The sequence below is a fragment of the Piliocolobus tephrosceles genome, chromosome 20 (genome assembly GCF_002776525.5).
Source record: "Piliocolobus tephrosceles isolate RC106 chromosome 20, ASM277652v3, whole genome shotgun sequence".
NCBI classification, from domain to species: domain Eukaryota; kingdom Metazoa; phylum Chordata; class Mammalia; order Primates; family Cercopithecidae; genus Piliocolobus; species Piliocolobus tephrosceles.
The window spans coordinates 11,230,930-11,246,252 of NC_045453.1; the positions used below are offsets into that span (position 1 = coordinate 11,230,930).

Genomic DNA, 15,323 nt, shown 5'->3' on the forward strand with positions numbered 1-15,323 from the left:
GAACATGTGAAATCTTCGGAGTTTGTCATCTTAATTAAATCAAAAAGATGTTAACTTTCAGTTCCTCTAAACACTCATTCATCCCAAAATCCCGTTTCTGAGATACTAGCCAAAGGGCATCTGTAGCAATGACTGGGAAAGGAGAACGTGATGAAGGAAGAAAAGGAAAAATACACACAAACACACACACACCTCACACCCCCCACACACTCCCCCTTCCACTACACACACACCATACATACACTCTACACACACACCCCACACACCACACCCCCACACACACCACACACACCACACACACCACACATACACCCACACACACCACACCCCCACACACACCACACACACCACACATACACCCACACACACCCCCACACACCACCCACACACACTCCACACATCCTACACACACACCCCACACAACACCCCCATACACACACCCTACACATATACCCCACACACCACACCCCACACACACACCACACACACACGCACCCACACCCCCCACCCCCCAAGTCTGTAGGTCCAACCTCTGGTTTGGCTTTGAGTGCCCCCTCGTGGTTGAAGCAGGAACCGCAGGCAAACCCTGCACTTTGGATGTGGCCAGTTGTGCTGTTTCTTTCCTGGTTCTGGGTCCCTGGGATTAAGTGACCTTAAGAAATACGCCAACCTACTCAGGCACCCTGTTGCCATATTGCTGTGCCTAACAATAGTAATGTAGTACAATTATAATTATCATAGTAGTCACGTACCATGATAATTATTGTTTTGATAAATGAATATAATTAATGCTGTACAGAATATATTATTGTATAAAGATTCTGATTTATAACAAAAATGGCTGCTATTTCTTGAGCCTATGGCCAGGGGATAATGGGCTCAGCACTTCGTGTGCACAGTCCCATTGGATTTTTTTTTTTTTTTTTGAGACAAGAGTCTCACTCTGCTGCCCAGGCTGGAGTGCAGTGGCACGACCTTGGCTCACTGCAATCTCCACCTCCCGGGTTCAAGCAATTCTTCTGCCTCAGCCTCCCAAGTAGCTGGGACCATGGGCACATGCCACCACACCCAGTTAGTTTTTTTTGTATTTTTAGTAGAGACAGGGCTTCACCATATTGGCCAGGCTGGTCTTGAACTCCTGACCTCGTGATCCGCCCACCTCAGTGTCCCAAAGTGCTGGGATTTCAAGTGTGAGCCACCACACCCGACCAGTCCCATTGGATCTTAACCTCAACCTTGGAAGGAGGTGCCATTTTCCACATGGACAGAGGAGGCTGAGGGGTGGAGTAGCTTTCCCAGTGTCACCTTGCTGGTGAGAGGCTGAATCAGGATTGGAGCTTCCTAGGATATGGAGCAGCTCATATCAGAGAACTTCTGGGGCTGGGTGTCTTGGGAAAGATGGAGATCTTACCTGACCCCTGATCCTTAGAGATCTTCAAATTCTCTTCCTTCCAGAAAAACTAAGAGTCTAGTGCAGGCCTTTCTAATTCCCCACTCAGGGTGGGATGTGGCACCTGGACCAGCAGGGCTAAGGAGAAGAACAAGCGCTCACAAATGCTTGCTCTCTGGGTGATATATACTCACTACCTCATTCCCCAGCTTCCCAAAATATTACCAGAAAAGGGTCCCGATCCAGAACCTCAAGGGAGGATTCTTGGATTTCGTGCAAGAAAGAATTTGGGGTGAGTTCATAAAGTGAAAGTGAGTTTATTAGAGAAGGAACAACAGAAAAGAATGGCTACTCCACAGGCAGAGCAGCCGCATGGGCCGCTCAGCTGCATATACTTGTGGTTATTTCTTGAGTCTATGCTAAACAAGGAGTGGATTATTCATGAGATTTCCTGGAAAGGGGTGAGGACTTCCCAGAACTGAGGCTTCCTTCCCCTTTTAGACCATATAGGGTAACTTCTGGACATTGCCACGGCATTTGTAAACTGTCATGGCGCTGGTGGTCATGTCTTTTAGCATGCCAATGCATTTTAATTAACATATAATGTGCAGTGAGGATGACCAGGTCAGCTTCTTTACCGCCTCCTGTTTTTTTTTTTTTTTTTTTTGAGACGGAGTCTCGTTCTGTCGCCCAGGCTGGAGTGCAGTGGCCGGATCTCAGCTCACTGCAAGCTCGGCCCCGCCTCCTGTTTTATCAGCAGGGTCTTTATGACCTGTATCTTGTGAAACCAGTCCTGCTGACCTCCTAGCTCATCCTGTGACTAAGAATGCCTAACCTGGGAACGCAGCCCAGCAGGTCTCAGTCTCATTTTGCCCCTGTTCAAGATGGAGTCACTCTAGTTTGAACACCACTGACAAAAACATGCTGGGAAGCACTTGGCCTTGCCATTGTATCTTGTGGGTAAGAACCAAAAAGCAGAGAGAGGTTCTGCAAAGGTCAAACAACCACTGGGGACTGGGCAGGATTTGAACCCAAGTTCACCTGGCTCTCCTGCTCCACCCCTAACCACTACCCCAGCTGCCTCCCCAGGAGGCCCTGCTGTTTGTCTGTGACTCAGGCATCCCATGCCTCCCCTGCCCAGGCCTTCGGGTCCCTAAAGACTGGGGCATCCAGGTTCCCGGCTTTTGGGATGGTCTAATGGGCTGTTGTCCGAAAGAAAGGCAAGAAAGGAGCGGTCTTCAGGGAGATGGGTGGAGTTTCTTGGTTCCCTTGCAATCAACCACGAATGTTCCTCACTACCCTTGACCTTGCTTTCTGGCAGCTCCTCACTGCTAACGTCCTCTCCCAGAAAGTGGAGCAGTTGCAAAGAGAGATTAAGATTTAGCCCTTCGCTTTCCCAGCCCCCAGCATCGCTCTTCCATCAGCAACCCAGTGCCTGATGGATGGTGCCTGCTCACCCTTTAGCACAGAAGCCATCTGTGACCCCTGCACTAGGCCAGGACCCTGCATGTCCCTCTCCTTCACTGTATATGTGGATTTGTTGAACAGTAGGTGGTAGCTGGCTGACAAAAAGAGCTGTTTAAAGTGAGGACTTTCTCATCGCACATAAACAAAGAAAATATTGACGTATGAACCCAAATGTTTGAATGGTGGAGTTTCAGACAGCGTCTCCAACGCCCCCTCTTCGAGCTGTGTCAGTGAATGCCCACAGATTTTCTTTGAAAATGGTCTCTTGATTGACATTGCCCTTGGTCTTTCCTGCATAAAACATTAACCTGCTACAAATTCCATCCCAGGTTTCTTTAACCACAATGAGAGTTTAAAGATACTTGCAAAGCCGTCCCAGTGTAGAATCCTTCTTGATCTTTATGATTTTTTTTTTCCTCCTAAGATTTTCTGTTGTCTGGTCCAAATTTAACCATGTTTTTAGAGGGTTCTTTTTTTAAAACACCTCCACTTTCCAGAGGACTTATCTTAGGTTTTCATAGAAAGAACACTTTTAGCTGGGGCGAGGCACAGTGGCTCATTCCTGTAACCCCAGCACTTTGGGAGGCCGAGGCGGGTGGATCATTTGAGGTCAGGAGTTCCAGACCAGCTTGGCCAACATGGTGAAATCCTGTCTTTACCAAAAATACAAAAATTAGCAGGGTGTAGTGCACATGCCTGTAATCCCAGCTACTTAGGAAGCTGAGGTAGGAGAGTCACTTGAACCTGGGAGGCGGAAGTTGCAGTGAGCTGAGATTGTGCCATTGCACTCTAGCCTGGATAACAGAGCGAGACTGTGTCTTAAAAAACAAACAAACAAAAAAACCTTTTTTCTCAATGATATTGCTTTAGTGTACATAATGAATAATTCGAGTGATTACAAAAGCAAGTACAGCAAACAGATGGTAGGCTTTCATGTGGACCCCAGTAGGGCTCAGTTGGACTTTTCAAAGTCTATCCCAAGGCTGCATAATAAATAATTTGGGTGATTACAGTGGCAAGTACAGCAAACAAGTCTGGAAATGCACATTTCCTTCTCTTGAGAAGCAGGCCGTACAACTGGTGGCAACTGTGTGTGAGTAACCTACAGACCCCAGCATTCAGTCTTCCAGGAGTACCAGCGGGAATGGGGGATACTGATCATTCCAGCCAATCTGTTCAGGATGACCATGAAGAACTATCTTTGGCCAGGCATGGTGGCTCATGCCTGTAATCCCAGTACTTTGGGAGGCCAAGGCGGGTGGATCACCTGAGGTCAGGAGTTCAAGACCACCCTGGCCAACATGGTGAAACGCTGTCTCCACTAAATATATAACAATTAGCTGAGCATGGTGGTATGCACCTGTAATCCCAGCTACTCGGGAGGCTGAGGCAGGAGAATTGCTTGAACCTGGAAGGCAGAGGTTACAGTGAACCGAAATCGTGCCACTGCACTCCAGCCTGGGTGATAAGAGTGAACCTCCATCTCAAAAAAAAAAAAAAAAAGAAAAGAACCATCTACATTAACTGTATGCTTATTTGTGTGACTGTTTCTAGTTAGTGTCTAGTTCTGCCATTAAACTCTAAACTCGGAGAGGCCAGGACCTCCCAAAGGAAAACTTGGTGACGGTGGAGTTTCAGGCACTGTCTCCAGCCAGCGCCCTCCTCAGGCTGGGTCAGTGACTCCCTAGCTCAGGTGTCCAGCCTTGGGACAGACTGAAAAGTCCAACTGGATCGTAGTGGAGTCCACATGGGAGCCTACATATTTTTATTGTTTCTATTTCCTTGGTACCTGGCTTATGACAAGCACTTATAAACATTTGTAAACCCCAATGATCACTGAGCATACATGTGGTATAATGTGACTGCAGTGATCGGCACGGGGCCAGACCAGAGCTGGGGAACTCACTCAGGCATTCTCTTTCCGTGTTTTTCAGATTTGCGAAATGATCCAGAGATCCGTGTCCTCCGATCTACAGCCTTATCTCCAAACTCTGCCAGGTAGGACACCCCATCCACCCCTGGGACATTTTATTTCTGTTTATTTCTATAAGAGCATATATATACCTTATAAAATAGTAAATGGGGCAAAAATATAGAAAGTAAAAATTAAGGGCCAGGTGCAGCGGCTCATGCCTGTAATCCCAGCACTCTGGGAGGCTGAGGCGGGTAGATCACCTGAGGTCGGGTGTTTGAGACCAGCCTGGCCTAAATGGTGAAACCCCGACTCTACTAAAAATACAAAATTAGCCTGGCATGGTGGCACATGCCTGTAATCCCAGCGACTCAGGAGGCTGAGGCGGGAGAATCGCTTGAACCCAGCAGGTGGAGGTTGCAGTGAGCCGAGATTGCGCCACCGCACTCCAGCCTGGGCAACAAAGAAGAAAACTCTGTCTCAAAAAAAAAGAAAAAAGAAAAGAGAAAAAGAAAGTAGAAATTAAAAGTTCATTTTCCTCCCGAACTTTTCTTCCAAGAAGTAACCTCTGTTTTGGGTGTATCTTTTCAGATATTTTCTTTGCATGTACAAATATAAATACATGTAAGCATATGAATAGACATTCTTATATGTATTATTTTGCTCATGAATCTATGTGTATATGCATAATTTAAAATATGTATGTTCATATACACATAGTATAGGCATTGTTCTAGATTTCTTTTTTTTGAGAGGGGGTCTCACTCTGTGTCCCAGGCTGGAGTGCAGTGCTGTGATCTCGGCTCAGTGTAGCCTCAACCTCTTGAGCTCAAGTGATCCTCCTGCCTCAGCCACCTGAGTAGCTGGGACCACAGATGCATGCCACCACACCTGGCTACTTTTTGTAGAGACAGGGTTTCTCTATGTTGCCCAGGCTGATCTCGAACTCCTGGGCTCAAGTGATCTGCCCACCTCAGCCTCCCAAAGTACTGGGATGACAGGTGCGAGCCACTCTGCCAGCTTGATTTCATTTTTTAAAACTTTTTATTGAAGTATATTTATAGAGAAAAGTGCTCTAATCATAAGTGTGCTGTTAAAGAGTTTTTACATGCATGTAACCAGCTCCCAACCAAGAAACAGAACATGGCTGGTTTTTCAAAGCCCCTGGTGTCCCCTTCGGTCACTGCCCAGCCCTCCAGGGTCACCACCATCCCAACTTCTACCAGCAAATATTAGTTTTGCACTTTGCACATGAATGGAATCAGACAATATTTTGAGTATCTTTTCAAAAGCCAGACGGTTTTCTTTGTTCAACTTTAAAATATGAGGTAAGGGTTGGGCGCAGTAGCTCACGCCTTTAATCCCAGACCTTAGGGAGACCAAGGCGAGTGAATTACCCAAGGTCAGGAGTTTGAGACCAGCCTGGTCAACATGGTGAAACCCCGTCTCTACTAAAAATACAAAAATTAGCCTGGTGCCGTGGTGGATGCCTATAATCCCAGCTACTCGGGAGGCTGAGGCAGGAGAATTGCTTGAACCTGGGAGGCGGAGGTTGCAGTGAGCCGAGATCGCGCCACTGCACTCCAGCCTGGTCAACAGAATGAGACCCTGTCTCAACAAAGAAAAATAAATAATAAATAAACAAAATAAAATATGAGGTCAGGTCAGGCGTGGTGGCGCACACCTATAATTCCAGCACTTTGGGAGGCCAAGAAGGGAGGATCACTTGAGTTCAGGAGTTCAAGGCCAGCCCGGGCAACATGGCGAAACCCTATCTCTACAATAAATACAAAAATTAGCCAGGCATGGTGGTGTGCGCCTGTAGTCCCAGCTACTTGGGAGGCCAAGGTGGGATGATCGCTTGAGCCCGGGAGGTCAAGGCAGCGGTGGGCTGAAATTGTGCCACTGCACTCCAGCCTGGGCCACAGAGTGAAATCCTATCTCAAAAAAAAAAAAAAAGAAATAAAATAAAACATGAGGTCAATGCATATCGTTGTATCCACCTGTAGTGTAGCTGGTTTATTCTCCTTGCTGCATAGCATACCACCATGTCGATGCTTCCCCATTTATTTGTCCAGTCTACTGTTGAAGGCCATCTGGGGGGTGTTCAGCTTTAGGCCATTATCCGTAGTACTACTATGAATGTCCTAGTACCTATGGTCACATGTCTTTGGGTATATACCTGGGAGAGAAATTGCAAGCTCATGTGCCCATAATGCCCAGGTTCAGCATTATCAGATCCTGCCAAACAGTTTTCCAAAGTGGTTGTAACAGACCTTATTATGTTAGCAGCCGTGTAGTATTCCATCATTTGGAGGTGTCTTCATTTATTTAATAAGTCCCCCACTGATGGACATTTGGGTGTTTTCCTGTCCCTTGCTGTTGCCAACAGGGCTGCAGGGAGCCATCTACAAGTGGAGTCCCTGGGTCCAGGGTGCACACATTAAGGTTGGAGGGGGACACCCTGATAAATTATCTGAGATGTTCTCTGATGCCTTGGCTCCCAAGCACCTATGCGGTTGCTTGCTGACATCGACTTTACCAGAAGTCCAGGCGGGCAACCCAATACTGGGACCTGGAACATTCGTTCATTCAGAGTTTTGGAGGGGAGTGTCTGGGCCCTCTGGGCATGCCATTCCTGACCTTCCTGGTTACTGGCTCAGCATTAAGCTCCAGGTGGGGCTGGAGAGGTGAAGCCTGGACTCATGGGGTGTGTGTGTGTGTGTGTGTGTGTGTGTGTGTGTGCTTGTCTGGAAACTGCTTAGGCCCTAGGCTGAGCATACACCCCCACCACTGTTAACTCATCCAAGGGAACCCATGTAGTCTCTTTCTTGAAGAAGCAATTCTTTGCCCCAGGGCCGGGCTGGTAGGGAGATTCTGAAAAAAGTCACAGAGAATGCGAGTCAGCCAGAGCCCTTGCCTCTCCTCCCACAGCTGGAAGTGGCACCTGGCCTCTAATTCTGCCCTGTTGTCATTCACAGTTACAACAGAGATTGACAGTTTCGCCGGCATTGATTATAGCTTAGTGGAAGCCCCTCGGGCAACAGCCCAGATGCTGGAGGTGATGTTTAAGGTGAGGGTCCTGGGGCCGGGCTGGGTGGGTGAGGATTTCCCTCAGGGTCAGCCATTCCCTGGGCCACCTGTCCTGCCAACTTCAGATCTGTCCTCATCTTCCCAGTGGTTCCCACTGTGTCGAGGGCCGGGTGATATGGAGTGGTGGGATGTGCTCCCAGAGCTAGGATTCTCCCACGGCTGTCTTACACCTCTCAGGTCTTAACCCTTCCCTCCTCTTTCTTCCCCTACTTTGCCTTGCCCATCATGCAGAAGAGGCCAATCAGAGCGGGCCTAGAGAGTGTAGATGGGCCTAGGGCATATAGAGGGGCTGGCCAGGACGTCCTGTGGGTTAATACAGCAAAGCTTCTGGGGAGCTTTTCATTAAAAGACATAACACTGCCTTTAATGGTGGAGTTTCAGGCAGTGCTCCCCCCAGCGTCCCTTCATCAGACTGTGTGGGGAAATACCTAGCCCCAGCCCCGGGATAGGCTTTGAAAAGTCCAACTGGGCCAGGCGCGGTGGCTCAAGCCTGTAATCCCAGCACTTTGGGAGGCCGAGACGGGTGGATCACGAGGTCAGGAGATCGAGACCATCCTGGCCTACATGGTGAAACCCCGTCTCTACTAAAAAATACAAAAAACTAGCCAGGTGAGGTGGTGTGCGCCTGTAGTCCCAGCTACTCGGGAGGCTGAGGCAGGAGAATGGCATAAACCTGGGAGGCGGAGATTGCAGTGAGCCAAGATCGCACCACTGCACTCCAGCCTGGGCGACAGAGCGAGACTCCATCTCAAAAAAAAAAAAAAGAAAGAAAAGAAAAGTCCAGCTGGACCCTATTTCCCTCTCCAGGGTGAAATCTTTCATCGTAACCACCGTTCCCCAGTTACCCTCCTTGCTCCAGTCATGAGCCTTCCTGAGGAACACAACAAAATGGTCTACTTCGCTCTCTCGGATTATGTCTTCAACACGGCCAGCCTGGTTTATCACAAGGAAGGGTATCTGAACTTCTCCATTACAGATGACATGGTGAGGATGGTGGCAAACAGGTCGTAACCTCCCGCTCCTTCCTTCTTTCCTTTTCACCCCTGTTGACATCAGTCAAATAGTAAGTTATTGCTAAGAGAAAAATCAAGACCAAGAAAAATATGTTAGCACAATCTCCCTTTTTACTTTGGTAACCAAGAAACTCAAAGTCAAAGTTCTTTCTCCCATGGCCGGGTGCAGTGGCTCATGCCTGTAATTCCAGCACTTTGGGAGCCTGAAGCGGGCAGATCACTTGAGGTCAGGAGCTGGAGACCAGCCTGGCCAACATGGCAAAACCCTGTCTCTACTAAAAATACAAAAATTAGCCAGGTGTGGTGGCAGGCGCCTGTAATCCCAGCTACTCGGGAGGCTGAGATGGGAGAATCGCTTGAACCCAGGAGGCAGAGGTTGCAGTGAGCCAAGATCATGCCACCGCACTCCAGCCTGAGCAAAAGAGTGAGACCCTGTCTCCAAAAAACAAAAACAAAAACAAAAAAAAAAACTATTTCTCCCTTATAACAACCGTGGAAGATTTTGCAGCTTGCTTATCTGTGTTTTGCTTTTCTAGACCTGTTTACTAGTCTAGACGTGTTAGTTTAATTCGTATTTTCTCTGATCCTGATGATTTCTGGAGGTTTATTTAAAAATATTTTAGTGAATGAGGCCAGGCAAGGTGGCTCATGCCTGTAATCCTATCACTTTGGGAGGCCAAGGTGGGCGGATCACCTGAGGTTAGGAGTTCAAGACCAACCTGGCCAACATGGCAAAACCTCATCTCTACTAAAAATACAAAAATTAGCCGAGCATGGTGACACATGCCTGTAGTCCCAGCTACATGGAGGCTGAGGCAGGAGAATTGCTTGAGCCCAGGAGGCAGAGGTTGCAGTGAGCTGTGATCTCACCACTGCACTGCAGCATGGACAACAGAGTGAGACTACATGTCAAAAAAGAAAAAAATACATATATGTGTGTGTGTGTGTGTATATATATATATATTAGTGAATCATATAGTTGCATATAGTTTCAGAGAAAAGGAAATAAAGATCAAGTGAAAATAAAGCACAATTATAAAGACATTGAGCCCATAAATTAATTTCTTTAACGTCTCAAACCTGTCTGGGAGCTTCCTTGTAGCTAAAGTGATAAGGATACATGATTTCATGATTCATGGTGAAAAGGAGAGACACCCCCAAAACAACTGTTTCCAATGCGGCTTTGTATAAGGGAGACTGAATTTTATAGTGGATCACACCTTTAATGGTTCTCCAGTTTCTCTAATATTTCTGGGTTTCAAAAAGTTGTTTCTTGAAGCACTTCATAAAAGTTGAGGCCTCATGAATGATGTCAGGATGGTGGGAGGAAGAGTATGGTTCGGCTCGGATGGTCCAGCTTACCCTGGTGTAAGTCAGGGGCCGTCTGGTAGATGGAGGGTCGTTTTGTCCTTTGAATGGCCTCCTACACCTGTACAGGCCTTTGCTTTTGGCATTGTGTTTGGTTTACCCATTCTACCTGCAGCACAGGCCTCTCTTTCAATGGGATGATAATAACTACGTTTTATGGAGCACTCACCATGTGCTGGGCCTTGTGCTAGATGCTCGTTTAACCCTCACAATGACTTGAAGGTGGGGACTATTGTTATCCCCATTTTATGGATAAGGAAGTTGAGGTTCAGGGAGATAAAAGGGCTGGCCTGAGATCACAAAGTCAGGACACAAACCGAGGTCTGTGTGACTGTAACCCTCACCCTCGCAGACCCACACATCAGCTACACCCATGGGAGAGCAGTCAGGATGCTGGGGACCCATGTGCTCTGCTTGGGTGAATGCAGGACAAGCATCTCATCCCTGCCAGGGTAAGCCAGGTGGTGGAGAAGTGACAGTCTTGTACATCCCCCCGCCTCCCCAGTCTTCTTTAGACCTTCAGCTCCAGCAGGAGCACCCTAAAACTTCTTCGTGTCTCTTTGCTGCAGATACCGCCTGACTCTAATATCCGACTGACCACCAAGTCCTTCCGACCCTTCGTCCCACGGGTAAGGAGTCCCTTAGTGCCCCATGAGTGCAGACCGAGCCTACTAGACACCAGAGCTTTCTCTTTAAAACCTCCTCATTTCTCTCAGCTTGACCACAAGTCAGAAGGCCAGGATGAGACTCCCATGGAAGGCTGGGGTGCTGCTCCCTTCAAAGCCTAAATAACAGAGGCTGAGCCCCATAACTTGTGGGACCACAGCTTGTCCAGTCTTTTATTGGTGTTATCTAAGAATCCCAAGGAATGCTGGCATAGTCCCTAAAATGTACCCTAATGAATAGCAACTAACAATTACAGAGGGCTTCCTAGGTGCCAGGCATGCTCTTGGTGCTTTAAAAAATTAGTTTTTGGCCAGGCATGGTGGCTCATACCTGTAATCCCAGCATTGTGGGAGGCCAAGGTGGGCAGATTGCTTGAGCCCAGGAGTTCAAGACCAGCCTGTGGGCAACATGACGAAACCCCATCTTTACAAAAAATACAAAAATTAGCCAAGCATGGTGGCATACAGCTGTAGTCCCAGGCGCCAGGGAGGCTGAGGTGGGAAGACCACCTGAGGCTGGGAGGTTGAGGCTGCAGGGGGCTGTGACTGCACCACTGCACTCCAGCCTGGGCAACAGAGTGAGACCCTGTCTCAAAAAAAATTATTAAAAGATTAGTTTTTGGGCCGGGCGCGGTGGCTCAAGCCTGTAATCCCAGCACTTTGGGAGGCTGAGACGGGCGGATCACGAGGTCAGGAGATCGAGACCATCCTGGCTAACACGGTGAAACCCCGTCTCCACTAAAAATACAAAAACTAGCTGGGCGAGGTGGCGGACGCCTGTAGTCTCAGCTACTCGGGAGGCTGAGGCAGGAGAATGGCGTAAACCCGGGAGGCGGAGCTTGCAGTGAGCTGAGATCCGGCCACTGCACTCCAGTCTGGGCGACAGAGCAAGACTCCGCCTCAAAAAAAAAAAAAAAAAAAAAAAGATTAGTTTTTGAATGGTTAATAAATTCTCAAGGTTCAACATTCAAAAGATCTAAAAGGTTATAGAGTGGAAAGTCTCACATCCACTCCTATCCCTTAACCACCCAGTTCCCATCTGAAGTTTGCCAATATTACCAGATTATGCATATCTTTCTGATGATACTCTATATATATATACAGGTTCAGTATCTCTTATAATGCTTGGAAAAGCAACTCTGCCCACCTTCTTAGTGAAACATTTTACCCCCTCAGCCTTCCAAACATCTCCGTTCTAGAAGAGGATGTAGGTTTTACATATCCATAACCAAAAGGCTCATGGGAGTACTGTTTTTCCACGAATATCCTCCTAAAAAGGAAGAGTCTTGCCCCAAATTAAACTCTGTAGCTATCTCTAGTTACACAGAAAATTAAGAGCACTTTTGAAATGGTGGAGTCTAGGGCTGGTCGTAGTGGCTCATGCCTGTAATCCTAGCACTCTGGGAGGCCAAAGCAGGAAGACTGCTTGAGGCCAGGAGTTCAAGACCAACCTGGACAACATAACAAGACCCTGTCTCTATTTTAGAAAGAAAAGCTAAAAAAAAAAAAGAGAGAGAGAGAAAATAAAAATGAAATGTTCTGTGGAATATCATATTAAAAGAATAATAAGAGAAAATTAAATAGTTTTTTAAAAAAGAAATGGTGAGATCTAGCTGTGTCATATTTCGAAAACACTGGCAATCTGACCTCAGCATGCCCAATTAGCAGAGTGTGATGAGGGGATGGAGAAACCTTGGGAGAGGTAGGGAGGGAGAAAAAATGGGCCCAACTTTTCTGGAGGACAATTTGGCAATACCTGCCAAAAGCTTTAAAATCATTGCTGGCCAGGCGCGGTGGCTCACACCTGTAATCCCAAGACTTTGGTGGGCAGATCACCTCAGGTCAGGAGTTTGAGGCCAGCCTGGCCAACATGGTGAAATCCTGTCTCTACTAAAAATACAAAATTAGCCGGGTGTGGTGGTGCACACCTGTAATCCCAGCTACTTGGGAGGCTGAGGAAGGAGAAATGCTTGAACCCCAGAGGCAGAGGTTGCAGTGAGCCAAGATGGCACCATTGCACTCCAGCCTGGGTGACAAGAGCGAAATTCTGTCTCATTAAAAAAAAAAAAAAAAAAAAAAAAAGGATTCCTGACCTTCAACTCAGCAATTCCACCTCTAGGAATGTTTTCCTGAAAATAATAGCCAAGGTGGTCATTATAATGGCAAAACCTTGAAGACAACTTGATACTTGATAGAGTTTCATCCATCACAAGACCTGTACACAACGCAGCCATGAAATAGATGGCACCGACTCTGTGTCTGACATGGAGAGATGGCCAGTTTTGCCGTTAGGAGAAAAGGGCACAGAGAATCTCGTGGGCAATAAAATCAATTAAAAGCAATTCCCAGCTTTATCTGACTCCCTTAGGCCTCTCCTGGCAGACTTGTATATTTTCTTCTCTTGACGTAATCTCCTAATTCTGCTCCCAGTTAGCCAGGCTCTACCCCAACATGAACTTGGAGCTCCAGGGATCAGTGCCCTCTGCTCCGCTCCTGAACTTCAGCCCTGGGAATCTGTCTGTGAACCCCTATATGGAGATAGATGCCTTTGTGCTCCTGCCCAGCTCCAGCAAGGAGCCTGTCTTCCGACTCGGTGTGGTAAGGTTCAGAGCCTTTGCAAATGCTGTTCCCTTTTCCCCACATGCTTTTCCCTTTTCCCCACATGCTTTTCTCCCCACTCACCACCTGGATAATTCCTCCAGGTCTCAACTTAAATATTACTTCCCGAGAGAGGGCTTTCTTGCTGGCCCTTACCCCCAATCTACCTATGCCCTTTGCCACTTTTTCTTGTAATACCCTATTATCTTTCTTCTCACCATTTACTACCAAGGTACTTTGTAGCTGTCTGCAGGTGTATTTGTTTAATGCATGTATCTCTCACTATGTTAGTCTGGGCTATTGTGAGGAGAAATGTAGACGGGTCTTTGTCTATTTGCTTTGTTCTTTGTCTATATTTGACCCTGGAAGACTACATTTCCCATGCTTCTTTGCACTGTGATTTCCACCCAGGTCAGCCAATGGGAGGTACTGTCAGGAGAATGAAGTTGGGGAGGAAGGATGAAGCCAGAGTACTTCCTGGGAAGCCATTCCCTCTTTCTTTGCCATGGCAGAGGCTCAGACTGGGACTCTGTCTCCTCTGTGGTGACTTCCATAATTCCACCTCCACTCATTGTTCCTCTAGTCCTGGGGTGGATACAGCCTCCTATCTCTACTAATCTCTGGGTGGCCTCACCAACGCTTTACTAGCTTCTCAACAATTCCATCACTTGTATAACCAATTCCCTGTATTAAATTCCCTCTGCATTAAACATTGAGAGTGAGTTTTCCTTTTTTGATGGACTCTGTCTAATAGGGAAGGGATGCTGGGTCCTTTGGGGGCCCTGCTCACTGGATGGAGAACTCTGCTCTCTTATTTCTTGACTTTTGAAATCAATAAGTCAAATCTCTGCCAGGGTAATTCTTCCTAGAGGCTTCCTAAAATTCTGCAATTTTAATATTGTTGTTATTGTTATCAAAAGTATCATTATTAATATATTTTAAATTAAAATATAATTTATTGTCTGGGTGTGGTGGCTTACACCTGTAATCTCAGCACTTTGGGAGGTCAAGGCAGGAGAATTACATGAGGTCAGGAGTTTGAAACCAGACTGGGCAACATAGCAAGACTCCATTGCTACAAAAAAGAAAAAAGAAAAAAAAGCCGGGCCTGGTGGCATGCACCTGTAGTCCTATCTACTCAGGAGGTTGATGCGGGAGGATCACTTGAGCCCAGGAGATCAAGGCTGCAGTGAGCCATGATTGCACCACTGCACTCCAGCCAGGCGACAGAGAGACACTCCATCTCTAAAATAATAATAATAATTTATTATTGTTGTTGTTACTAGGGCTGAATCTTGACTTGAAATAACTAGAAATGATCCTTTTTAGAGCTTTCCAAGAGTAGGTACTCTATACCTTATCTTAGTAGTCTGTTCAAAGTTTAACTGCTATCATGGACAACAATTTCAAGTAAAAATGTTCAAGTCCAAGTTCAAATATTGATTGAGCACCTACAGTGAGCCTTCTGGGAGGGGCAAATTTCCTGCTTTAGCTCATTGAGCTGTTTGTTGAAAGCAGACAGTTGGTCCCTCGTCATCATCCTTCCTATGCATACAACCTTCATCACTTACACCCGCTTCCTTCTACTGGCATTTCCAGGCCACTAATGTGTCCGCCATCTTGACCTTCAATTCCAGCAAGATCACTGGGTTCCTGAAGCCAGGAAAGTAAGTTGGCCTCCTGCCCATATGGGGGTGCCCAGCTGGACTCCATCTGTATACTGTAGCTGCTTCTCTGTAGCTGGTGGGAGGGGGGAACCATTTGGAAAGGACACTTACATTTCACCCCAATTGGCCCAATTCTTCTGCTCCACTGGT

At 47.0% G+C, this 15,323-nt stretch overlaps 1 protein-coding gene across 1 annotated transcript in view; it reads left to right on the forward strand.

Annotated features, from left to right (window-relative positions):
- The window catches only part of LBP (lipopolysaccharide binding protein), a 31,042-nt gene that overhangs the window by 9,637 nt on the left and 6,082 nt on the right, over positions 1 to 15,323 (forward strand). The window contains exons 6-11 of the mRNA XM_023227981.3: positions 4,792 to 4,855; positions 7,751 to 7,842; positions 8,670 to 8,846; positions 10,813 to 10,872; positions 13,339 to 13,506; positions 15,106 to 15,173. Coding sequence (XP_023083749.1) covers positions 4,792 to 4,855; positions 7,751 to 7,842; positions 8,670 to 8,846; positions 10,813 to 10,872; positions 13,339 to 13,506; positions 15,106 to 15,173 — 629 coding nt within the window. The remainder of the gene's footprint in view (positions 1 to 4,791; positions 4,856 to 7,750; positions 7,843 to 8,669; positions 8,847 to 10,812; positions 10,873 to 13,338; positions 13,507 to 15,105; positions 15,174 to 15,323) is intronic.